Source organism: Propithecus coquereli, unplaced genomic scaffold (assembly GCF_000956105.1).
Source record: "Propithecus coquereli isolate 6110/MARCELLA unplaced genomic scaffold, Pcoq_1.0 Scaffold140, whole genome shotgun sequence".
NCBI lineage: Eukaryota > Metazoa > Chordata > Mammalia > Primates > Indriidae > Propithecus > Propithecus coquereli.
This window is the reverse complement of record NW_012138303.1, coordinates 3516228-3541058: the sequence shown is the minus strand read 5'-3', so window position 1 is coordinate 3541058 and position 24831 is coordinate 3516228. Positions and strand designations below refer to the sequence as shown.

General features: G+C 36.5%; 1 protein-coding gene across 3 annotated transcripts in view; it reads left to right on the top strand.

Annotated features, from left to right (window-relative positions):
- UAP1 (UDP-N-acetylglucosamine pyrophosphorylase 1) overlaps nucleotides 1-23837 on the top strand; it is a 29970-nt gene extending 6133 nt beyond the window's left edge. The window contains exons 2-11 of one of the 3 annotated variants that reach the window (XM_012639592.1): nucleotides 30-366; nucleotides 6108-6312; nucleotides 8391-8566; nucleotides 10270-10442; nucleotides 14693-14886; nucleotides 15977-16117; nucleotides 16988-17176; nucleotides 18274-18321; nucleotides 22192-22258; nucleotides 23256-23837. In XM_012639592.1, coding sequence (XP_012495046.1) covers nucleotides 87-366; nucleotides 6108-6312; nucleotides 8391-8566; nucleotides 10270-10442; nucleotides 14693-14886; nucleotides 15977-16117; nucleotides 16988-17176; nucleotides 18274-18321; nucleotides 22192-22258; nucleotides 23256-23348 — 1566 coding nt within the window. In that variant the 5' untranslated portion in view covers nucleotides 30-86 and the 3' untranslated portion in view covers nucleotides 23349-23837. Of the gene's footprint in view, nucleotides 1-29; nucleotides 367-6107; nucleotides 6313-8390; nucleotides 8567-10269; nucleotides 10443-14692; nucleotides 14887-15976; nucleotides 16118-16987; nucleotides 17177-18270; nucleotides 18322-22191; nucleotides 22259-23255 lie in introns of those variants that run through there. The other 2 variants (XM_012639591.1, XM_012639593.1) reach the window with 2 other exon arrangements.
- The last annotated feature ends 994 nt before the right edge of the window (nucleotides 23838-24831 follow it).

Below are 24831 nucleotides of genomic sequence, written 5' to 3'. Positions count from 1 at the left end.
ACCTGCTATTAATTCCTTTTTCCTTTTAGGTTTACAGGTGCATAAATTACACCCCTATTGGCAGAAAGCTTGACTGTAAGAACATTATGAATGTTAATGACCTCAAACTCAGGTTGTCCAAAGCTGGACAAGAGCACCTCTTACATTTCTGGAATGAGCTTGAAGAAGCCCAACAGGTAGAACTTTATGCAGAGCTCCAGGCCATGAACTTTGAGGAGCTAAACTTCTTTTTCCAAAAGGCCATTGAAGGATTTAACCAGTCCTCTCACCAAGAGAAAGTGGATGCACGAATGGAACCTGTCCCTCGAGAGGTGCTGGGCAGTGCTACCAGGGATCAAGATCAGCTTCAGGCCTGGGAAAGTGAAGGTACTGAGCGTGTGCATATTTGTTCTAACGTTTGTTATGAGATAGACTCAAGTTGTAAAGTAGCTGGATCATGTCACTAATATTTTGAGTATCATACCACCTTAAACCAGGTGACCATGCAGAAAGTGACAAATTATCTTGCTAAGACCTCTCTGCAGTATCTCCTGTTGCCAGTTCTGCATTCTCTTTTCATTTCTGATGTCCGATTCAAGGCTTCTCTCACTCAGGTCTTGTCTCCAGTGTCTCTCTTTCCTCAATTTCCATACTTCTTCTAGATTTCTGAAGCACGAGTTAAAACATTCCAAGGTAAGCCGGCTTAGTCTGAAAACCTGCCTTAACCTGGCCCTAGTGGTATTGCCAATCTTGTCTCCTGCTCTGTGCACTTTAGCTGAACCGAATAGTTCACCTTTTCTCTGAACATTATGTTATGCCTTTGCTCATGTTTATCCTTACCGTGGTCTGGCCTTGCCTTTTCTACCTAGCTGGGTCACCTTGTAAGATCATCTCTTGGAGTTGTGCGGTGGCGCTGCCACTTGGGGAGCTTACACTCATTCTTTAAAGTTCACCCCACGTTATTTGATCCATGACCTTTTCTTCAGTGTCCCAAGTTGGAATCAGTTGTTCATGCTTTTATTTCATTCTGCCATATAAAAAGAGTCATTTACCTCTGTCTTTCTCATTATATTGTAAACTCTTGAAGAGCAGCCCATGTCCATGTTATCTGTGTATGTCGTGTAGCATTTAGAATAGTTTGGCAGTTATAAATTGGTCAATAAATGTTTGAACTACCCCCGTGCTTTTTATTCTAAAGTATATCATAAAATCTGTCCTCATAACTAATCCTAAGTTGTGCTTTTGTGAATAGCAGGATAGCTCAACTGTAGGTTTTGGTGGAGTTGAGGGCTGTGGTTTTTATAGTCTACTACTCCTCTGTAAATAAAAGATTGACTAAATATTGTAGCCAAGGCCCTTGAGTGTTTGTACTTGATCCTTGTCAAATCTGGGCCTCATTGCCTCAACTGGGAATGAGCAGAACGAGCAAATAATTTTCTTTCCTTTTTAAAAGACATTATTTTATTGCAGAAATAATTTCAACGTAACAGAAATAGCCCATAACCTCATAAAATCTGTTTTTATTTGCTCACATTACCACCCAGTACTTGATTATATATATATATTTACTTTTATAGATGTGCAATAATATTATGGATACAATCTTATAGTCTATATTTGTACTACATTGTGGCTATTTTTATTAATATTTTATCTTCCACGCTTCGGCACTCCCTGTCCCAACTGAAAGAAAGATAACTGGCATTATCAGCCTTCTGTACACCTCTTCATATCTTTGTTTAGGCTCATACATTTACTGGTTTTCAAAGTGTTCCAAAGAGCCCTAGGGTTCCACAGCTGAGGAGCTGTCTCCTCTAGGGATGGGGGAGAAGATAACTAAGCGGGTAGGTCTCCCACCCCTTTATCTTCCCGCTACAAGAGCAGTTCTACTTTCTTCTGTTTTGTATTTGCTCTTTACATGAAGTTTTATTTAAAAGGATTTGGAGATTAAAAAAAAAACAGTTTGAAAATAATTGGATGTTCTTCAAGGAGGTGACTTTGAAATCTGAAATGCTTGGTAGTGGCTAACCAGCTTTTTACTTAGGACGGGCCTTTGCCTCTAAGATAGGAGAGAATGACTTCCAGATGAATACTTGTGAATGAAGAGTTTTAGTGATACCGTGACTCCTGTTAACTTTGGGTTCACAAATCCTTCCCTCCTTCCCTGAGTTTCAAAAAGGCTACCACTCCAAACCAAAAGCCACACACAGGTCTCTTCTTACCCTCTAGTATCCCAGCTGCCTGTATTTCTCCTTGGGGTTTTAAGGGGATGAAGTCTTAGTGTTAACTTTTACGGAAAGTCAAATCTTTGACCTTGTCTAGTGGGGAACATAAGCAACAATCAAGACCTCCTATGATTTTAATCTTCTTTATGACCTTTTTGTTGGACTGTGTGGAACTAGTCTACATTTATGACTTTCATTTAAACTATAATCTGGAACTATTACCAAGTATAGTATAAGAAGGTGCAAAGCAAACTTCCTTTTGGCTTACTGTCAAGGGGACAATATTTGTGGCTTACACAGTAGGGGTGAAGAAGGAGACTTGTACTGACACTGTAGTGTCACTTTTCACTTAGCCAGAAACTACCATGTGTTCACAATTCATAACAAAATGAAATTTCTGTGATAAGTTCTCAGTAGTACAGGTATCTGCAGTAAGTATAAAGATTATGGAATTGTATTTCAGGTGGTAGGAAGATCTTGGCAATTGTATCAAGGACAGTTTTTTACCCCCTCTGGATGGGGGAAATAAAAGCATTGTATAGTAATTGCAAAGTATCTGGTAGTTATTGACATGATAGTGGACATTTTAACGCCTAGAGTGGAAAATTCTTTATTTCTGAAGCATGAATACATAAGTGACCACTGTGGTCCTTATTGAAGAGACCCCTTGCTTTAATTTAATTCTTAAAGTTTTCTGGCCAGTTGTAGAAAATGGAATATAGAGGAGCAACTGCAAAATACTTATTTTGCAAAGCTGAGATTTTAAAAGAAAAATTAGAAGCTTTGAGAATGTCATTTTAGTAACAATACACTGGGAAAATATGTTTGCTTAATAACAATCACCATTCTTTATTAAAACAAACGCTTACTTGAACACAAAACATTATCTGCCAATTTTATTATAATAACTAATTGCTATTCAATATTAGCTTTTTTATATTTTTGCCTGTGGGACATTTTCCTATTAATTGTAATGGCACTTCTCAACCATAGAGTTGTAGAAAAGTAAATGGATTGTTTAGAAGAAATGAATTCATAACATCATCTCTTCTACATTTTCTGAATTCTGGTATAGTGATATTTTTAGTTTTTAATAGATTGTTTCCCTTTAAAAGTAATATGCTTATTTTAGAGAAATTGGAAAATACTAAAAATTACAAAGGAAAAAATACAAATCTTTGGCATTTCACCATCTAGAGATAAATACTCACAAGTAATATTTTGCAGTATTTTCTTTCACACATACACATATGCACAAATTGGGATTATAGTTTGTGTACAGTTTTGTAGCCTGCTCAAGAATTTATTATGAAAAATTCCAAGCATATTTTGAAATAAATATTTAGAGGCAAATTTAGTATATGAACTCCCACTGCCATCTTGATTAAAAATTATCAAATTTTTGTTTCTTTTGCTTTCTCTATCCCTCTTTCTTTTCTGCAGTATTGTAAGCCAAATCCCAAACATCATTTTATTTTTACCCACATAGGGTTCAAAATCCATCTGTAAATATATGGGTGTTTTCTTACTAATCACAATGCCATTATTATGCCTAATGAAATTCACTGTAATCTCTTAGTATCTAAAACTGGTTCAAATAGAGATTCCCCTGATTAGTCTGTTTTTTGTGCTTAACGTTTTGGGGAAATGAGTTTCAGCTGTGACATGTGATTGAAAATTAAAGACTTAAAATATCTTGTCTGACTAATTGTCTTGGATAGCTTTCCTTTATTTCTACTGTTGAATAGCCTGTTTACCGCACTCCACTTATTCTGGAGTTCTGACAATTTAAATGAAAGTTCTGACAGCGTTCTACTTTGCAAGGACCTATGCTATCTTCCTGTTCCAGGCACATGTCCAAGTTAAAATGTATAGGAGGAACTAGTCCAAGCAGGAACTTATCCAGGAAGCATTTGACCTTTGACAAGCCACTGTAAACTCTTCTGTTTCTTGGAACCACCTACATCTGCTGGGAGCAGGAGTAGGCTGCAGGCAGTGGAGTGAGAATGGCAGTGGGACACCCTGTGTTTGTCATACAATCTACTTAAAGGAAATGATTATTGCCTCAGACAGAAGTCACCCGAAAAACTGCATTATTGTTTAATATTCCTTTCCACCAAATTAACCAGGTTTACAGACAGGGTCCCACTGGTATTCACATTCTTATTAATGATCAGGTGTTTCAGAACTTTCAAGATGGGAGTTCCTTTTTATTCTCCACGGTAAAACCTCAAAATGGAGATGGTATCCACATAATTTTGAAGTGATGTCTTATGCAGACTGAACTACATCCAGTACCAAATAAAGTCATGCTTAAAAGTGTGTGAAGACTGAATCCAAAAAGGTCTTGGGATTGGATTTTACCATATGAAATGTTTCCTTTGAAAACACAACATGACCTTTCTGATGAGCTATATGAGAGGTGAATCTCCCGCCAGAGACCCAGTTTCCATGTAGCCTCTTCCCACAAGCTACTCTGCTTGTGGTGCCAAGACTGTCCACCTCTGAGTGATGAGATGGGTCTTAGGAATGGAATATGGCAAGATTTTGGTATTTTTTAAATTCAAACTGAGAGCCTCTTTAAATAGCTTTTATAGTTTCATTTGTTTGTATCTGGATCTTGAATCCATCTTGAATTTATTTTGGTTCAAAGAATAACATTTTTATTCAAGCATTGTTTGATTACTATTTATTGCTAAACATTCAGCTGATGGAAACTGACAGGCTTCCAGACAGAAGTAAATCAGTAACGAAAAGACTGAATCTCACATCCCTCTGAGCTGGTATAGATGGCCCATTTTTTTAAAAAGGCATTTTAATAAATTTTATTAATATATAATTACATATAATAAAATGCACTAGTTTTATGTTTTAACAAATGTATATACCCGTATAACTATCACCCCAATCAAGATATAGAACATTTCCATCAGCCTATAAAGTTTTCTAAGGCCCTTTGCAGGTGATCCCCCAAGTTCATTCAGCTGAGTTGGATTTCAGATCAGAAATTCTAACTTCAGACCAGGCGCAGTGGCTCACGCCTGTAACCCTAGCACTCTGGGAGGCTAAGGTGGGAGGATCGCTCAAGGTCAGGAGTTCGAGACCAGCCTGAGCAAGAGGGAGACCCCGTCTCTACTAAAATAGAAAGAAATTAGCTGGACAACTAAAAATATTTAGAAAAAATTAGCCAGGCACGGTGGCGCATGTCTGTAGTTCCAGCTTCTCAGGAGGCTGAGGCAGGAGGATTGCCTGAGCCCAGGAGTTTGAGGTTGCTGTGAGCTAGGCCGATGCCACGGCACTCTAGCCTGGGCAACAGAGTGAGACTCTGTCTCTAAAAAAATAAATAAATAAATAAATTCTAGCTTCAGAGTTTAGGATTGGTTGGTTGGATTCTTAACCATTACACTTTACCGCTTTTCTAACTGAAGCTTCCTTTTCTTTACATTTACAGGGTAGTAGCTTGCCTAGTATATTTGCATTCTCATTGATTAATTATTTATTATGGATTTACAGACTGGAAGTCATTTAATTGCATCATCATTTATCCTGAAACTTTGGTATCTTTTTTTTTATCCTATCTTTTTCTTGACTTGCACATCTAATAAGTAGTCGAGTTCTTGCAAAACCTTTATAATATCTCTTGGTTTGTGCCTCCAGACATTATCAGCAAAAAATATTTTATTAGTTCATTAAAGTATGTAATTCATTGTTTGGGTTATATAAATTTAATTGTTTTAATATTAAAATGTTTTAATTAACAAGATAGTCTTCTATGAGTCTATGTAGATTCCATGTTCTCTATACCTTATACAGATAGGGTGAGTCTTTGCTGGTACCTATATATGTTTAATACTGAAGTGTTGAATTGTAGAGGTTTTGTGACACAAGTGTTTTCTTTTCTAGGACTTTTCCAGATTTCGCAGAACAAAGTAGCAGTTCTCCTTCTTGCTGGTGGGCAGGGGACAAGACTTGGCGTTGCATATCCCAAGGGGATGTATGATGTTGGTTTGCCATCCCATAAGACACTTTTTCAGATTCAAGCAGAGCGTATCCTGAAGCTACAACAGTTAGCTGAAAAATACTATGGCAAAAAATGCATTATTCCATGGTAAGATATGTCTCATTGTGGGAGTGTGTCTGAACAGAGATTGTTTTATAATATTCAAAATGCATATATACTTTCTTCATAAGGAGACATATTTCTTGTTACTGTTTTCTTGGGAGGTATAATTTACTATATATGTTAAAAGTAATATATATTATAGCTTAATAGATGACCACTGTAGACTTAATGAGCAATATATACTCAACACCAACTTTTATATCCCTGGGTACAGTAGACTCTTTCAGTCTAGAAGCTTAATACTGATTGATAGTTCATCTAGATATAGAATTTCTGATTGAAAGTCAGTTTCCTTCTGAAATTTGAAAGTTTTGCTCTATTGTTTTTAGCATTGCTATTGAGGGGTCTAATGCCATTCTGATTCCCAATCTTTTTTTTCCCCACTCTCTGAAAGCATTTAGGGTCCCTTCTTTAGTATCTGAAATGTCATGATGCTGTGGTATGGATCTATGTGCAGCCACTGCTCTGGATATTCAGTGGGCTTTCTCGGTCTAGAAAGTCGTATCCTTAAGTACCTGGTTATCTAGCCTTCACCTCTTCCATGCACATGCCAGATGAAAACTGCATTGATTTCTCTGCTATGGGCCAAACCTGTGTCCCCAGCCTCTGCTAGTATGCTGTGTTCTCAGGGTCTCTACCTTGGTCAGTGTTTGTCTCCTAAGCACCGGCAGGTTACAGGAAATTCTGCTCTGCTTTTTAGGAGTTTTTGGGTTAGCTCTTTAAGCTCTTTCCCAGAGCAGTTTTGGAAGTTAGCACATTTTCAGAGGGAAACCGCCTGTGTGTTTGAGATCCCTCAAGTCCTCAATCTTGTTTTTTTCAGTCCCATGTGATCAACACAAGCGCTGCTGCTTTCTCTGTCCCCCAGCAGCAGCCTTTGGCCCAAGACAGATTCTCCACCATGAGCCTGTACCCCAAATAAGCAGATACCCTGAGGACAAGGCAGCTGCATATTCTTATCTCCCTTTGAAAGATTTCTCCCTGTCTGGAATTTTAGCCCCATTCTATGTTGCCGCTGGAGCTCTCTGATGCCTTTGAAAATATGGTTTTTGTAATTTTCCCAGCTTTTCTAGCTCTTCTCAACAAGAATACTACCCTGCTGTGAACTGTTGTCTTCATCTTGATTCCTGTGGGGTTTTTTTGAGGAGTATCTGTGTTCTAAGCAGCCAACGTTCCAATTACAGCCCTGGCTTCCTACAATCATATTGGATTTTCTTCTTTCTCTTTCTTCCCTCTCCTTACAACTCAGAATTTCTATTGTTTTCTTATGCAGAACAGTTTAGCCACCTCTTTTGTCATCCTCTAAATCACGTCCAAACCTTTTGTACCCAAAATTCAAAATACCCAGGATAATTTTTTAAACAGACAGATATCTACTGGATACCTGCTGTGGTGGGAAATTACACTGTTTTCTTTATTCATTTATTCATTCAACAAATATTGAGTACCTGCTTCTAGGTGCTGTGGATAAATCAGTCATCCAGACAGACATCCCTTCTTAGATATGTGTTTACATTCTAGTAAGGGCAAAACTACTGCAGTCACTAATTGTGGTTTTAGATAGAATTTTTTTTTCCTTTGCTCCACTAGCATGGGTTGGATTTTTGTGACAACAGAAAGTATAATTATACTTTTATGATTCTAAATGGAGGTTTAGCAGAGTCCAGATTCCATTTTAAATTTTAATAAAAAGAACCACAAGAGATCATTAGACTGTATTGCAGTTACCCTTTTCTCCCTATTTATTTAGGAGTTTTAAACTTAGAATATACTTCCACAGAGTTCTAAAATGTTTACTTAAGCCCCTTACAGGTTCTCTGTTGAAGGAGGTATGTTTAATATTGTTAAATACATTTATTTTATACATAAGGATTGATGAAATTACTTGAAGTAATTCCCTTTGGGTAGCAGCTAATGAATGTGTCTTATCCAGGAAAAATATGAAGGAAGTCAGAATAAGCAAGTGCTCTCAGATTTTCTTTAGCTTAGGAAACAGACAAAACTTTATTTTGCCCCAATCCACATAGCACCACTATTGCTTAGAAGATCTGCTTTTCTCTTGCAAGGTATATAATGACCAGTGGCAGAACAATGGAATCTACAAAGGAATTCTTCACCAAGCACAAGTACTTTGGTTTAAAAAAAGAGAATGTAATCTTTTTTCAGCAAGGAATGCTGCCTGCTATGAGTTTTGATGGGAAAATTATTTTGGAAGAGAAGAACAAAGTTTCTATGGCTCCAGGTGTGTAATCATCCTTATTTAATGGTGACTAGAAATAGTAATAACATAAATCATTACATTTTGATTTTCTATAAATATAGCAATTTGGATATTTTAAAAATATTTTTTGGCAATTTAGAAGTGATTTAAAAAGATGAAAATTGGTGGAATGGATACACTTTTATACTTTTTTGGTGCCAATCTTTGTGGATGTCTGCCCTAGAGAGCAATTTGAGTAGCATTCAGGATGTTCATTCTCTTTAACCAGTATTTTATATATTCAACAATGTTCATGGCTATATTATTTAGTATAGTGAAAAATTGGAAACCGTATGGGGTTTAATAAATGAGAAGCTAAATTATGGTTCATAAATAGCATTAATTCTTATATAGTATTAAAATAATTGGATATATTACATGACAAAGAAATCATTGCAATAGTTTAATTAAGAGAACATAAAATACAAAACTGCGTGCATAGTCTGATTAGGGCCACTGCTTTGCATAGTTCCAGGTATTGAATGCTCATCATAGTTTGTTAATGGCGCCCACTAGAATGGGGCAGGGTACTGCCTGTGTGGTCACATACAGTGGCCCTGAGTATAATCTCAACTATCAAAATAAACCTACTGACAAATTTTTATTTATGTGAATCTGTACTTGGAGGAAAGGCTGAAAGAAATAATAGTGTTAACAGTGGTGCTCTACAGATGTGAGCTTTTATTTCATCTTAGTTCTCTTTTAATCTTAATTCGTGGAGAGTTACTATTCTTAGCTCTATTTTGTGAAGTTGTCTAATTTTTTGTTATCATTTAACTTATGGCTGAGGTGGTTGATGGTATGTTAAAGCAGAATTAAAAATAGATGCAGAAAGTAGAGGCTTCACCTAGTTTAAATCACCATAGACCTTCATATCAGTCTGATTTCTTAACAAATGATTGATATAAAATGCGTATGTATTTTTGTTTTTGAGATGAGTGAAATTGTCATTCTTGGGGCTATAATATAGAGTTAACTTGAATCATACACATGTTAATAAAACTTGAAATGTTATGAAATAATTATTGTCTGATAATTTTATATTCCATAGTATAGGTAGATTATTAAAAGGGGCTGAGTTAAAAAGAAACACATGGGCCGGGCATGGTGGGTCACGCCTGTAATCCTAGCACTCTGGGAGGCTGAGGCAGGAGGATTGCTTGAGCTCAGGAGTTCAAGACCAGCCTGAGCAAGAGCGAGACCCTGACTCTACTATAAATAGAAAGAAATTAGCCAAACAACTAAAAATAGAAAAAATTAGCCAGGCATGGTGGCGTGTGCCTGTAGTCCCAGCTACTCGGGTGGCTGAGGCAGGAGGATCGCTTGAGCCCAGGAGTTTGAGGTTGCTGTGAGCTAGGCTGACGCCATGGCACTCTAGCCCAGGTAAGAGAGTGAGACTCTGTCTCAAAAAAAAAAAAAGAAACATATGGTCTTCAGGGTTGCCTGGTCTTACATTGTTAATGTTATTCCCTGGTTGCTTAATGCCAAATAACCTTCAAAATTGTGGGGTATAACTTTTTGACACCTGATTCCTTCCTTATAGATATTCAGTTTTCTTGGCTCTGTAATGTGAAACTGTGGTTTTCAGAGATCTTTACTCCAATTTGGAAACATTAAGCAATCTTTGGGTTACCTTCGTCATGGGTTTTGGTGTGCTACTACTAATGGGCTATTTTATCTTCCAGATGGGAATGGTGGTCTTTATCGGGCTCTTGCAGCCCAGAACATCGTGGAGGACATGGAGCAAAGAGGCATTTGGAGCATTCATGTGTATTGTGTTGACAACATATTAGTAAAAGTGGCAGACCCCCGGTTCATTGGATTTTGCATTCAGAAAGGAGCAGACTGTGGAGCAAAGGTAATGCCTTTCTCAACTGCAGCGAGGCTTCCAATGGTCTTTCTCTGTCATCCATTATTCCAGGAGTCAAACTAAGTTCATTAGGCTGATTTGACTATTTTGGAACCATTCATCTCTCTAAAGTAACTAAACCACACCCACTTTTCCTTAAATTGGCAAGACTTGATTTTAGAAGTAATGTTGTATACTTGTCAATCACAAGTAAGAGTTTAAAATATGTGAGGATGATTTGTAAGTACCTGGGAAAGTGAATGATCATCACTAGCCCTGGGACGGATTTATTAATATCAAATTGTGTTCTATCAGATTAACCTCATTTTTTTCCTTTGACAAAGTTACTGGAGTTATAGGTAAGGGAAAGATGGTAGAAATAGAAGATACAGACTTCAGTAACATTTGACAAGGTATCTCGTGATATTCTTGTGAATAAGATGGAAATATGCAGGTTGTGGATAAGAACAATTAAGGAGATTAATACTACATGAATGACTACAAATACACTGATACTGAGATGGAGAGAGGTTTACAGTGCTGTGCAATAAGAATCTGTCCTTGACATTGTTCTTTTCAACATTTTTTTGGTTGCACAGATGATACAGGAGGCATGTCTTTATGGTAGCAAACAAAATATATGGTATAGCTAGGAATAAAATAAGAAAGATGCAAGACCTTAAAAGCACTTTGGAAGACTTAAAAATATTGATATAAATATTACTTCACTGGAAATCTGTAAAGTTTTCCATTCTCATCAAATAAAATGTAATACAATCCCAATCAAAATCCCTGTGATACTATTTTGGAGACATTTGACAAAATGATTACAAAATTTAGAATAAACATGTAAAGATATCCAGGAAAATCTTGAAAAAGACGGATGATTATAAGGGAGGATGGGAGATTGGAGACAATCTATCAGATATTAAAAGGAATTGTAAACAAAATAACTAGGAGTATGGCACTGGGACCAGAATGGAATGACAGATTAATGGAAATAGAACAGTCAGAAACAAATTTGTGTGTGTATATATAAGAATGTATGCTATAAAAATATGCCATTTCAAATCAGGGAAGCAAACGAATGAAATAACTGGCTAAAAATAAAGTAAGATCTCTCCCTCAAAGCTCATACCAAAATCGGTTTCAAATGGGTTACACAGTTAAATATTAAAAAGTGAAACCATAAAGGTATTAGAAGATTTGGAATAATTTTATAATTTTGATGTGAAAGGAAGACCTTTATGCCAAATGTAATAACCATACAGGCTTCTGACAGAAACAGATTAGATTTCACATAAATTTGAAGAATCTGGATATAGAAAGAAGACCTGCCATAAGATATACAATATTCTTGGTTGGAGATTTTCTATTATAAAGATGTTATTTCCCTTAAAATTAATCTAGAAATCTATCTAATGCAATGATGTCTAGAAGCTGAAATCTTAAATTTACCAATACAACTTTTGAGAGGTTGAGCTGAGAGGCCCAATAAGACTCCTCTTAATTTTGAAAGCAAAAAAGGAGTTGGTTTAGTTCATTTATTTAAGACCTCTATCTGGTCTAATACTCTTCGAATATTTGTACTGTGTTTTAAGTAGCTACTAACCTGTAATAGAAACATAGTGTAACGGATCATAAGTATTAAGTTTTTAAAAAAATAACAGAGTATTTCTGACTTTGTCCCACTTGGTGTCACTCTTTTTTCTGAAACACAAACTTAAAGTTTACTGCTATAAGCTTTAGAATCAATTTAAACTTTCTATGATCAGAGAACATTGAGCCTGGAAGGGACCTCAGAGATCATCTGGTGAACCCCTTTGATCTCACAAACGAGATCCAGTACTTCATGAGTCCCAGGCTCAAGGTTCTTCATCACATTAGCAGAGCCAGGATTAGAATTCATATTTCTCAACTCCTAGTCTTGGTATTATATCACCTATTATATCCATACTTTTTATACTAGTTATGCTTTTGCTGGCAGCTCAAAAAACTTTAAAGCGACGTGAGTACACTGATCACACGGAGATGCAAGTGTTAGCCAGTCACTCTTCTCCATCACCTGGGGGCTCTCTAGGATAAATCCAGACTTCGTCTTCCTGCAGACTCACTGTTTAGTCATGTGTCTGCGTATAATGTAGTAGTCACTTGGTGGATGAGTAAATATTGTGATGGAACCAAAATGACTAGAACGGTGTATATTAAAAAACCTTTAGAAATGTTAGAAAACATTTATGTTATCTGTCCTCCCTCTTTTTTTAATATGAAAATCAAGGTATTAAAATATATATTTAAAAACATGTAAATTAGGGAGTGACTCATAGTGTGGTAGTAGAAGTCTTTGCAGTACTTCTTTAACAGGCCCCTATCTTGAAGCATTAAGTATTTTTTATGGAGTGAGAGCCTTGAGAAAAGGCTTAAAAGAGGGAGGTAGTTTGCCAAGTACAAAGCTAAAAGGGTAGGAACCATTGTTAATTGAGGATCATTTTGTAAGCAGTTACAGTAACTTTGAGGTTAAAGTGTTATTTTAGACTCAGCTTTTCAGGATTTAACTTAGGAAATATTGAACAAACCTCTTAATTTTATATCGTATATCTTTTCTGTATATATAAACTGATTTCCAACTTCATGCACTTTAAAAATGCTTTCTTCTATAATTTAGACTTCTATTATATTTGGAGGTTCATAGTTGTCATAGAAGTAAACCTTTGGGAAATGTAAAATGTGAATATGCTTATTTTTATTTTCCACGGCTGGTTGGGAGTAGGAGTATATGGAGGTGATTTGGAAAGTAAACCTTGTTACATTTATAAAAAGGGGATTGAGAGGAATCTATTTAAAATTCCCTGTCTAGTAAGATACCCACGGTAGACTACATGAAGAAAGAGGTGGCGATGGGTTGACAGATAAGAATTGCAAACAGGCCTCTGATTGGGTTAAATCATTTTGCTATATAATGTTTCCCTCCAGTTTAATCTACTTCTTTGGTAGAAAGTTTCTTTTCATTGAATACTGTGTTCCTTTCTGGGTGGTAAACAGAGAAACTACACAGCAGGCCTACTTATCCAGTAGCCCTGCCTCACACAGCTAGACTCAAGGCCTATATCTCTAATTGCTGTGTAAACCAACTTCGCAACAGTGGCTTTAATTGTTTGGAATAAACTGCTACTGGCTGTATTTATTTTAAGAAATCAGTTGCTGAAGAAGATTATATTGCATGTATGCTTAGGATAGACTTGTCAAATTGGGGACAGATTTTTAAAAAATACTTTGAAGCATGCTCAATTGATAATTGGACAGGACAAAAAAATAATACCTTCAAATATTTTTTATTGTTTGATACTTCTGTTGGATATTCATCTCATCTGAACCTTGATTTTGGTGCACTGAATACAGTTCCTTCATAGTTTTCTTCCAGATAATTTAGGTCAGTGATGCGTGGGATAAGGGTCGTGGCATATCAGAATCACCTGTGAGGTTTTTTAAATTTATGTACTTTTACATTTTCCCTCTGATTTTGATACATTTCTTTTCTCAGATCCCCCACCAGTACAGAGCCATTGATAAATTATCAAATCACTGGTTTTCAAACATTTTTTTTAAAAAAGTACAGAATCTCTTATTTTAAACAAGATCTAGTATGCAAAATAGATAAATATGGGTAGGTTTTCTGATTAAAGTTGGCATGGGAGCCCAGTGGCCTGTCTGCTCTAAACCTTCCTCTTATCAGATCCCTGAAAAACAGTGAAAATGCCTTATTTATGAAGGAAAATTAAATTCTATTTTCAAATGAAGTAATGATTTGGGCAATAAAAAGTGAGAGACAAAATGCCTTTCTTATGTCATTTGTCTTGTGAAACCTGAAGAAATTTCATTTCATTTATTCTCAAAGTAATTGAGTGTGGTTAAGGATACATTTAATAATAAAAAATACAAGCTATTTGGGGGATATAGACTCCTCGTTTAATTATTCCCTGGCCAATGTGATTTCCTCTGTGCTATATATATGTATGTGATGGAATTTCAACTCCAGAGTTTCGTTAGGTGATACTTCGGAAGGAGATAACATACCTCATTTCCAGTTGGAAAGTAGTGTGTCAGAGTATATAAAGGTGCATAGCGGATTGTCTAAAGATTCTTCTTGCCTTAAAGATAATGTAAACAAAATTATAAATGTGGCCTTTGACAATGGCAGACCTCCAAAGATGCATTTAATGAAATTTCTTCCTCTACTGTTGTCTTTCTTTGCTGGGCAGGTGGTAGAGAAAACAAATCCTACAGAACCAGTTGGCGTGGTTTGCCGAGTGGATGGAGTTTACCAGGTGGTAGAATACAGTGAGATTTCTCTGGCGACAGCTCAGAAACGAAGCTCAGATGGACGGCTGCTATTCAATGCCGGGAACATTGCCAATCATTTCTTCACCATACCATTTCTGAGAGATGTTGTCAAGTATGGGCAAGATGGGGACCTTTTAAAATCGTATTTATTGTTAATCAGAAACTAAGTCACTTGAGCGGTAGGCAGTCTCCCCAAGTCCATATCCCACAGAATTCATCTTTCCTGAGGATCACTTTATCAAACGGACATTTATCTCACACTGTGATTGTTTTACTTAGTAAGATATATTAATATCATGAGGTGGGAATTAGTAGGAGCCCACTCCCCAGTGCGTTAACTGGAGTCCGAAGCATTTCTTCTTTTTCTTCTTACCCTCCCATCCCCCAACTGTGTGCTAGGTTCTGTTGAAGCAAAAAATAAGAAATGAAACATTCTCTTTTACAACTGGGAGCTTTTTAAAAATACAGATGTTTACCCTACATCAGCTGAATCAGAATTTCTGGAGGTAGATCCACGGCATCTGTATGTTTTTAAAAAGCTACCCATACCATTCTAGTTCAGCCGGTTCACAGACTGGCATTTAGGAACTAGTGCATTAAAGAGTGGAAAAAAAAAGAAAGAACTCGAGATGTACATGAAAATCAGCGTGGTGGTGCCCCAAAGGATAAAATAAGAGCTGTTTTATCTCACCGTATTTTAAAATGAAGGATATTCTTGCTTTTTGATTGACTTGATGGCTTTTAGACATTCAAGATGACTGTCTGCTTTTTACAAAGTTAATAAGCTTTACTTTAAAATATCAACTCCACTTCCAAAATATTTCCCATTCTACTATGTCATTTGAAGCTGTATTATTAATTCATAGTAACTTTTAATACTCATCTTTTATCCCATATTTGAAGAGATTTGGAAAAGGACAAAAAGTAGGACATTTTATAAAAGACATAGAAATTATGGGAGAGACATGGGGGGTGTGTATTTTTAATGTGGAAGTCATTATCTGATTTTTTTAAAAAATAAGGAAACGAATGGGGGAAAATCTGTTCATTTATTATTTAAATATGGAATGAAACTTAGCAAGTGCTCCTCACCTTGAAAATCTTAGTTCTGGTTGTTGACGCATTTGCTCCTGAGTGTTATCAGATTTTCTGGCATTTTAAATCTGGAAAGTGATTATATCTTTTTCCCCTCTACTTCTTAGTGTTTATGAACCTCAGTTACAGCACCATGTGGCTCAAAAGAAGATTCCATATGTGGATTCCCAAGGGCAGTTAATTAAGCCAGACAAACCAAATGGAATAAAGATGGAAAAATTTGTCTTTGACATCTTCCAGTTTGCAAAGTATGTTTTGAATAGCACCAGTAAGATTTTAAAAATGTCTTGAAATGCTGCTTTTTATTCTCAGAGGCATGAAACTCTTTGCAGGAAACATCTGCTAGCATATATCTCAGATCTGACATTTTGATCATGACTGTGTAGTCTAGATGCATTATCATTCTCTAGAATAAAACCGCCACTCCAGGAGTATGGTCTAAGTTGCCTAAGAGTACATATTTCTTTTTATTGACTAATTCTTGGGTCTCCTGCAGAGTTGTTCAGGTCATTTACTTTGAGAGATTAAAAGGGTGAAGATAAAGAATTGACCCATTTCGTGTTTAGGGTATCTTACTACCCTGTGAGTAAATGTTTCAGTAAGCATGTTTTTTAGATTATATAGTTCTCTATAAAGATCACATTGATGTTGATATGTGTCTGAGAATTTGGCAGTATGAAAATACAGAAGACAAATTAGCTGTGTAAAATTAATCTCCCTGTATTTATAAATCATCTTTTTTTTTTGCTTTTTTTTCTAAACCCAAGACAGACACTAATGTGATCTTTGTTTATTTATTTATTTTTTTTACCCAGGACAGATGCTAATGTGATTTTTGTGCATTAGCATTTCTAATCTTTCTGATGTGTAAGATGAAGTGTTTTATAGTTGGAGATGGAAATGATTTCTCATTTTGCACTGGAAAAGAAAATTTCAACATCTTTTGGTCCAGGGATGAGCATTATTTTATGCAGCATTCATTTGGAATTGGATTAAGAGAGCCTATTTTTGAAGACCAAAGGCTTAGCTATATAGAGAGGAGTCAGAGGCTGTTTATGTAGTTGTCTTTTTTTTTTTTAATTTCATAATAAAGAAGTCTTCGTATGGTTTCACTCTAGGAAGTTTGTGGTGTATGAAGTATTACGGGAAGATGAGTTTTCCCCGCTAAAGAATGCAGACAGTCAGAATGGGAAGGACAACCCTACTACTGCAAGGCATGCTTTGATGTCCCTTCATCATTGCTGGGTCCTCAATGCGGGGGGACACTTCATAGATGAAAATGGCTCTCGCCTTCCAGCAATTCCCCGGTAAGTCGGTATCTTTTCTCTTTTGTATAAATGCTCTCTTGGACTTCTCTCTTTCTCTCTCTCTGTGTCTCTCTCTGATATATCCCTAGATTGTTTTTTAAAAAGCAAAGTGTTGCTGTATGGGCAGTTCCTGATGTGAAACAACAACAGCTTTGCCTATTACAAAGATAATGATAGGTTTACCTCCTCTTAAAGAGGAGTCTCTTCTAAATCTGTTGTTTTTTTGGAAACAGCCCCACCATGACAGTGAAATGACTCCTACTAAGTAATGGTCAGAAGATAATTCTTTTGGTCCGCCATATGGGTAAAGCCCATTAGCCACACACTATGCCACGGGGAAAGTCCCTTGGCCACAGAGGATTGGTTGTTGCTGCCCATGTTATCTGTAGCCTCATTACAAGTTCTATCTATGAGACCCACCCGAAGCCCTGCCAGGCCCAGGCTACAGGCAAGATGTAGACCCATCACAGTTTGCGCCATAGCCCTTTTAGATTAGAGGAAGGTGCAAAGAAGGTAAGTGAATGGTGGTTACATTCACTGATACTGAGACTCGAGAAATGCTTTCGTTTTTTTCAGAAGTTAAAAAAAGAAGGTACTTGTAACTATTGACATTCAAAATAAAGCACTTTTAAGGTAAATCTTATGATGAAACTTTCATTGGCACCTAGAATTTCCCCTTCTAAATCATCCATTGTTTCTGTACTTGTGTAAAAGCATTTTGTCATTTAATTTTATCGTTAAAGGATAAAATGGCTGGCTGCAAGAATGCCTGAATAAATATTAGGACATTGGCTATTGCAACTTCTTGGTCCACAACTTTTTTACAAGAAGGAGCCGCGGTAGCTTCTGTCTCCCAGTCCAAGGCCATTTTCAGGCTCTGTATTGTCAACAAGCTTGCTCAGCGCCATGTCACATTGTCCTTATGTTTCATCTTTGGCCATTGAGTTTGCTTTTTACCCCTTCAGGTCTCTTGTGTCAGATTTATGATTTAGCATAAATACATGCCATTCAGTCAAGTATATTCTATAACTCCTCTTCATTGTTATTGTTTGATTTGTTTCCATTCCCATTAATGCTTATTTATTCCCACATAGCAGTGCTACAAATGGGAAGTCAGAGACCATCACAGCTGATGTCAATTACAAGTAAATATACTAGCCCGCCTACAGTGCATGGTGATGGGGCTGTGCTTCCCTCTGTACTAACTGGCGTTGTAGTTTAGTGCTCTGCCTTTTGGGAGTCTTGGTGGAGGACGGTTGAATCTTCGGTGGGGGCTCACTGCTTACTTGGTGGCAGGTCTCTTTCTGGATGACACTAACTCAGAATCTCAGTGCATGCTGGAAATGGGGAGCATGCTTTACTAAAGAATTCGACCAGAGGTGTTAGAGCTCTCAGTGACAAATTTACAGATGATGGATAAGATCTAGAGCAGGTTACGGGCCAGGGGGTAAATTTGGATCTCAACTTACACCTTTAGCATGAGGTTAAATTAGATGATAATAACATTCTAAGGATGTATCTTACTGGATTAGATACATGCTGTCAGTATGAAGGCTAACTGTTCCTGACATACATGATGGTTCTTAGTACTGAGAAAAATATTCTTTTGATTTATTCCCACACTAATAGCTCTCCTTTTTGGTCACTGTGCATTGATATTAGTTATTGTCTTCTAAAGAATCTTTTCATCTTAACAGCAGGTCATTTTTAGTTAGAGGTAACATATCTTCTCTCATCTGGGTACTGACAGATTTTGAAAAAGCCGTTATCTTTATAGCTAAAGAGACAGCTTCAACTTCTTGTTATACTTTGAGAGTTATTAGGTTTAGCTTGGATATTAAGTTGTTAAGATAATTTGGGAAATGTGTATAGGGCAATAGATCTGGAGATGGAAGTCATCTGAGAAACAGAGTAGCACTGATGTCAGTGTCACCCTTGTGCTTTTTCCTGTCTGAGCCACTCCTCTTTGTCCTGTGGAGTGTTTCTGGGATGTGGCCCTGTAGACAAGGAAGTGCACTCGAAGATCTGGTTAGTTTCTTCTAGGAGCCATAGATGACTATTGCCCCTCAATGCTCTGGGAACTGGGATGCAGGGCCCTTTGTCACTTTTGTTCTCATCCATTTTTAATATGTGGAAGCAAGATGCTTTTATAACTTAAGAAAAAAACTTTGACCTTAAATTTCTTTCTTGTTGAACCACAGCTTTTAACCTAAAAGTGAAATAGTTTCTTAATTATACAGCCGAAAACAGCATCCAGCTATCTTAGTTAAGATACAGAAAGTTGTTAACATTGTGTACAACTTTTTTTTTCTTTTCTCTTTTTATTTTGAGACAGCCTGGCTCTGTTGCCTGGGCTAGAGTACCGTGGCATCAGGCTAGCTCACAGCAACCTCAGACTTCTGGCTCAAGCAATCCTTCTGCCTCAGCCTCCCGAGTAGGTGGGACTACAGGAGTGCGCCACCATGTCCGGCTAATTTTTTCTATATATTTTTAGTTGTCCAGCTAATTTTTATCTATTTTTAGTAGAGATGGGGTCTCACTCTTGCTCAGGCTGGTCTTGAAGTCCTGACCTTGAACAATCCTCCCACCTTGGCCTCTCAGAGTGCTAGGATTACAGGCGTGAGCCACCATGCCCGGCCTATTTACAACTTTTTACAAATGTCTTATTCTTCTATTTGGTCCCCTTCCGATTTTCTTCATTTTAGCCATTTGTAAAATAATTAAACTGAAATTAAAGTCTGGCCCTAAATGAGATCGTAGACTTAGGAATAGTGCCTACTGAAATCCTAAGCACCAAAGGATGTGCTCAGACAGTTGGAAAAGATTACTTAAAAGTGAGAGAGGGAAAGGAAGTATTTTGTCTAAAAGAGGGAGGAAACTGTGTTGGAGATATTCTGAAAGAATGGAAGCGAGGATGCTGAGTTTTGATAAATGACCTTGTTTTTATTTTTCACCTTAAGGCATAGTGAATAGTGTTAGCTACCAAAAGGATGCTTGGCTAAAGAATTGGGGGGCAGTAGTGTTATTGGCCTGTATCCTGAGATTTTACATTTGGTGATGGTAGCTTCTGTCTCTCCTCCTTCAGGGCATCTAACTTTGTTTACTGAAGTTGACTTTCTTAGTTTCTTGGGGTGTCTTTGTGGTACTTAGAATGGAAGGTTATATATTCAGAGCAGCTAGGTGTGTGTTCCTCAGGATTCTGGTACACCGAATCCTTTAGGGGTTGAGGTGGGACTGGGTTACATGCATCTTATCAGTGGGGTAGGCCCTCAGTTTTTCCATTTTGTTTATTAATAGTATGACTTTGAGCTTCCCCCAGAGGGTCTGGACTAGACCTCTTGATCTCTTGTGATAGAACCTGGCTCATATCTGGAGCAATGTGCACCCAGCCTATGCCTTCTCCTTTCGTATGTCATTTGTCTACCCTCATAGTTCATGTATTATTCATTCAGCCAACAAGCATTGGTAAGCCTGCTTATAGGCCTACAGGTGCTGTTAGTATCCTAGGTGCTGAAGCATCTTACACAAGAGGAATAAGTCATTTCTTAAGAGCTTGGAGGTTCAAGATGCACGTATATGAAAGTTAACATTATCAGGGAGTATGTGATCATGTGCTCAGTGTGTGGTAGAAATGATAAGTACTCTAGGAGGCAGTGACTTAGCAGTTATCTGAGAAATTTATTTTTATATGAACAAATCAATGGGAGCAATGACTATGAAATGCAGTGGTCAAGGAAAGGTTAGGTTTGAGCTAAATCTTGGAGGATGGGTATGGTTTTTACAGTCAAAGGGACCATAGTTGAGAATGACTCGGAATAATCCAAAGAGTGTTACAGGCCTGGTTTGAGTGGAAAGTAGCCAGATAAAATAAGTTGGAATGGGATATGGAGAAAGGTTGACCTGTGGCTGAACTCAGAAACCTCTGATTTTATTGACTCCACAAAAGTTTGAGACTACATACTTGGGAAAGCAAAGAAGAGCTACAGTTTGACAAAACACTGGATTTTTGTGTGCCCTGTATCCTATTGGTAAGAGTCTTGAAATGTCAAGTAACACAGAGGTCTAATTACTGTAAATGTATTAAAAATGCTACTTATTGACTTTTGTGTTAGATAATTTAGAAATTCAGGATTGCAAATGGCTATAAATGTTAGATTGTGACCTAGAAGAAGCAAATGGTGACTTCTGCCTTGCCTTTGCTTGGGTGCATTCTGGTTTAGGTCCTTAAAAAAGGAATTTTGGAAACAGAAGTACTTTGAAACATTGAATAAATCAGCTCAGTTAATCTAGAAGATTTTGGTTGTACAGAAAAACATATGCTGGGAAATAATTTAACTGATCTTTAGAATAGTACTATCTAATATTAACAGAATTTTCTGTAATGAAGGACCTTCTTTTTCTGTGCTGTCCAATTTGGTAGTCATTAGACATTCATGGCTCCTGAACTCTTGAAATGTGATTATTATGACTAAGAAACTGAACTTTAAATTTTTAATTAATTTTGAAAATCTCAATTTAAATCGAAGTAGCCACATGTGGCTATTGGTTACTGTATTGGATAGTGCAGCTTTAGTATGTCTGTCAACATTAGCACCTAACTTGCAAGGCTGCGGTGAGGATTAAAATGAAATATGAAGGATTCAAAGCACCAATCAGTGGGCCTGGCACATACTATAAACTCAGTAAGTAGTCCCTTTATCAAATGGAAACTTGGAAATGGTAAAAAAAAAATGAGGTGTACATAAGAGGATAGTGTATAAAACTGATGAAGTGCTGTAAAGAGCTACCAGTAATTATGGGCACTTGCCCTAAATATTGCATTTCTGGTCATGAGAATTTCATGTTTACATAATCCTCAGGGAATTTAGTGATTTGGGTGGTATTTCTTCCATTTTTTTTTTTTTTTAACTAGGAGAATTTTGTTAGCTTCTCAGAGGAAAGTATGGTGTGTACTTTCATTCTGGCAAGTAACATGGGAAGCAAAATCTTTAACACATATTTGGTTTCTTCTTTAGCTTGAAGGATGCCAATGATGTACCAATCCAGTGTGAAATCTCTCCTCTTATCTCCTATGCTGGAGAAGTAAGTTTGCTTTGGTTTTTTCCCCTATTCTTTTACAAAGTATTATATATTTCAAAATAGCTAAAAAGGTGGATTTTAAATGTTCTCACCACAAAGAAATGATAAATGTTTGAGGTGATGGATATGTTAATTAGCCTGATTTGATCATTCCACAATGTGTACATGCATCGAAACATCACATTGTACCCCATAAATATATATAATTATTATTTTTCAATTAAAAATGAAACAAAACTTTTTTTAAAAGTAGGATTCTAGTGTTGTCTTATGTTTAGGTAGAGTTGCTGTTAGAGAAGATGTCACATTTTCTGATAGCCCCGCCCTGAGGAGTCCTTCCTGGGGTCGAGCTGAGAAGCTGCATTTATTTTGAATTCTTCTTTGAGAATTCCTGTATGGCTTTGCATCTATCCCACAAGTGGGTTAGTTGCCATTAACAGAAATCTAGTATGTCTAGTCCATTTCACCTACCCATTGAAATGCAATAGACTTTTAAAATATAATAGCTTCGTTCTTTAGGTAAATCATCTGGCTCATTCCAATGCATGTAATTTTTCTTTCAAAGCCTCTATTTTGTTCATATACTTAGTTCTGTCACTTTTAAAACCTGGAGATTTTAGGGGTCCCTACTATTGCAGTGATGTAATATTTTTTTGGAGATCCTTGTCAGTATTGCTTAGTTATAGCTTCAGAGATAGCTATCTTGCTTAGAAAGTTAACTATATTGAGAGATGATTATAGGAAAAATGAATATGATCATATTAACTTTAAAAATTGTAATGAGAATAGAATAATTTCTTGTTTTTTTTATGCTTCCATAAATCGGTCATTAAATCTAGTTTAAAAAGTATTTTAAATAGAGTTTTGACTTTTAAATTCCACATCTCAATCCAACTTTTAGCATTCATGCTTTAAATCATTATTGCAGCCACTAAGTCCAGCAGGAATAGTGCCCACCCACCAATTTTCTAATTGTGTTTCATTTCAATCTTTTTTGCAGGGACTAGAAGGTTATGTGGCAGATAAAGAATTCCATGCACCTTTAATCATTGATGAGAATGGAGTCCATGAGCTGGTGAAAAATGGAATATGAACCCCAGATATCAAGTTCTACCACAATAGGAATAACTATTATTTTTGATAGACCAACTGTGAACCTACAGGACCTCTCCTGGAAGACTGAAGTTTGAATATCCACAGGGTTTTGTTTGACCTGTTGAACTCTTATAATTACTATGAACTTCCCAAGATTCAGATTAATGAACTTCCCGATAGCATTTTTATGATTCTCAACTCATTGAAGGTCTTATTTATATTTTTCAATTGTATAATTTTTTTTCCAAACCAAGGAAAACATTGGCCATCCAGGAAATTTCCTACAGCTTAACTATGGTCAGGATGTTCAACATCACTTTACTTGGAGCTGGAAGCACTTGTTTTTCAAGTTGTATATAGTAATAATGTCATTGTACATGTGAAAAGGTTTCTATGATACTAAAAGCTTGTTTTATTTTATCAAACATTAAAATTTTTTAAGAAAATAATTGGGCAATAAAATAAACTTATGTTCTTGTCTCTGGAGCATCATTTGTACCTTGAAGAAATTATTCCATTGGGAAAATATGAAACTTGGGAGAAACTTTGAGATAATGCATAAAAACAAATTGTTGCTTCTGTGAGGTTGCAGAGTCATAGAACTTTTTTCAATGAATATCTAACTTTGGACTTTTTCTTCTTATCACTCTCTAATAGTGGCTTTCAACTAAAGATGATTTTGCCCCCCAAGGGGCATTTCGTAATGTCTGAAGATATTTTTTGTTGTTACAACTGGGAGAGCGTGATGGTACTACAGGCATCTAATGAATAGAGGCCAAAGATGTTACTAAACATCCTATAATGCATAGAACAGTCTCCTACAACAGAGAATTATCTGGCCTAAAATGTCAATGTCAAGGTTGAGAAACCCTATTTTAGATCATCCATTTACTCTCTTTTGCTCAAATATTTGGTGGCACTTAGGAATTCAAAAGAATATAGTTTCCGGATTTCCTCAGCCAAGTTAATCACTACCATTACAGTTTTTTTTTCCAGCAAAAAGACAAAGGTGGTTCTTTAAATAGGAGCCATAGATCATTGGTCATTAGTAAGGTTTCTCTGTATCTAAAATGCAGTTTGCATGAAAATACTGAGTTTTTAAATGCATATTATATAACATTTAAGTTTTGACCAAAAGCATACAAACTAACATCTGGATAAGTGAAATATTCTAAAAATTATGTGCAGAGAAGAGATGAATAAATTTTATTTTTTACTAACACAAGATAGGATGTCATTGGTGGGTTTTTTGTTTAAGGATCACTTTTTTTTGAAGAACACGTGATGTTGATTTCCATCTAAATTTTCTGTACTAAGATCTAACTAGTTCATCTAGCATATTTTCTGTTTTATTTTGGTAACAGCCCAATTTTGCTATTGTTATCCATTCCATTTTTCAAAAAGATTTGTAAAGTTTGAGTTCTCACTGGATTGAGCAGATAGATTGTGAGAACAGAACTGCAGAATTTTTAGCTCCTGAA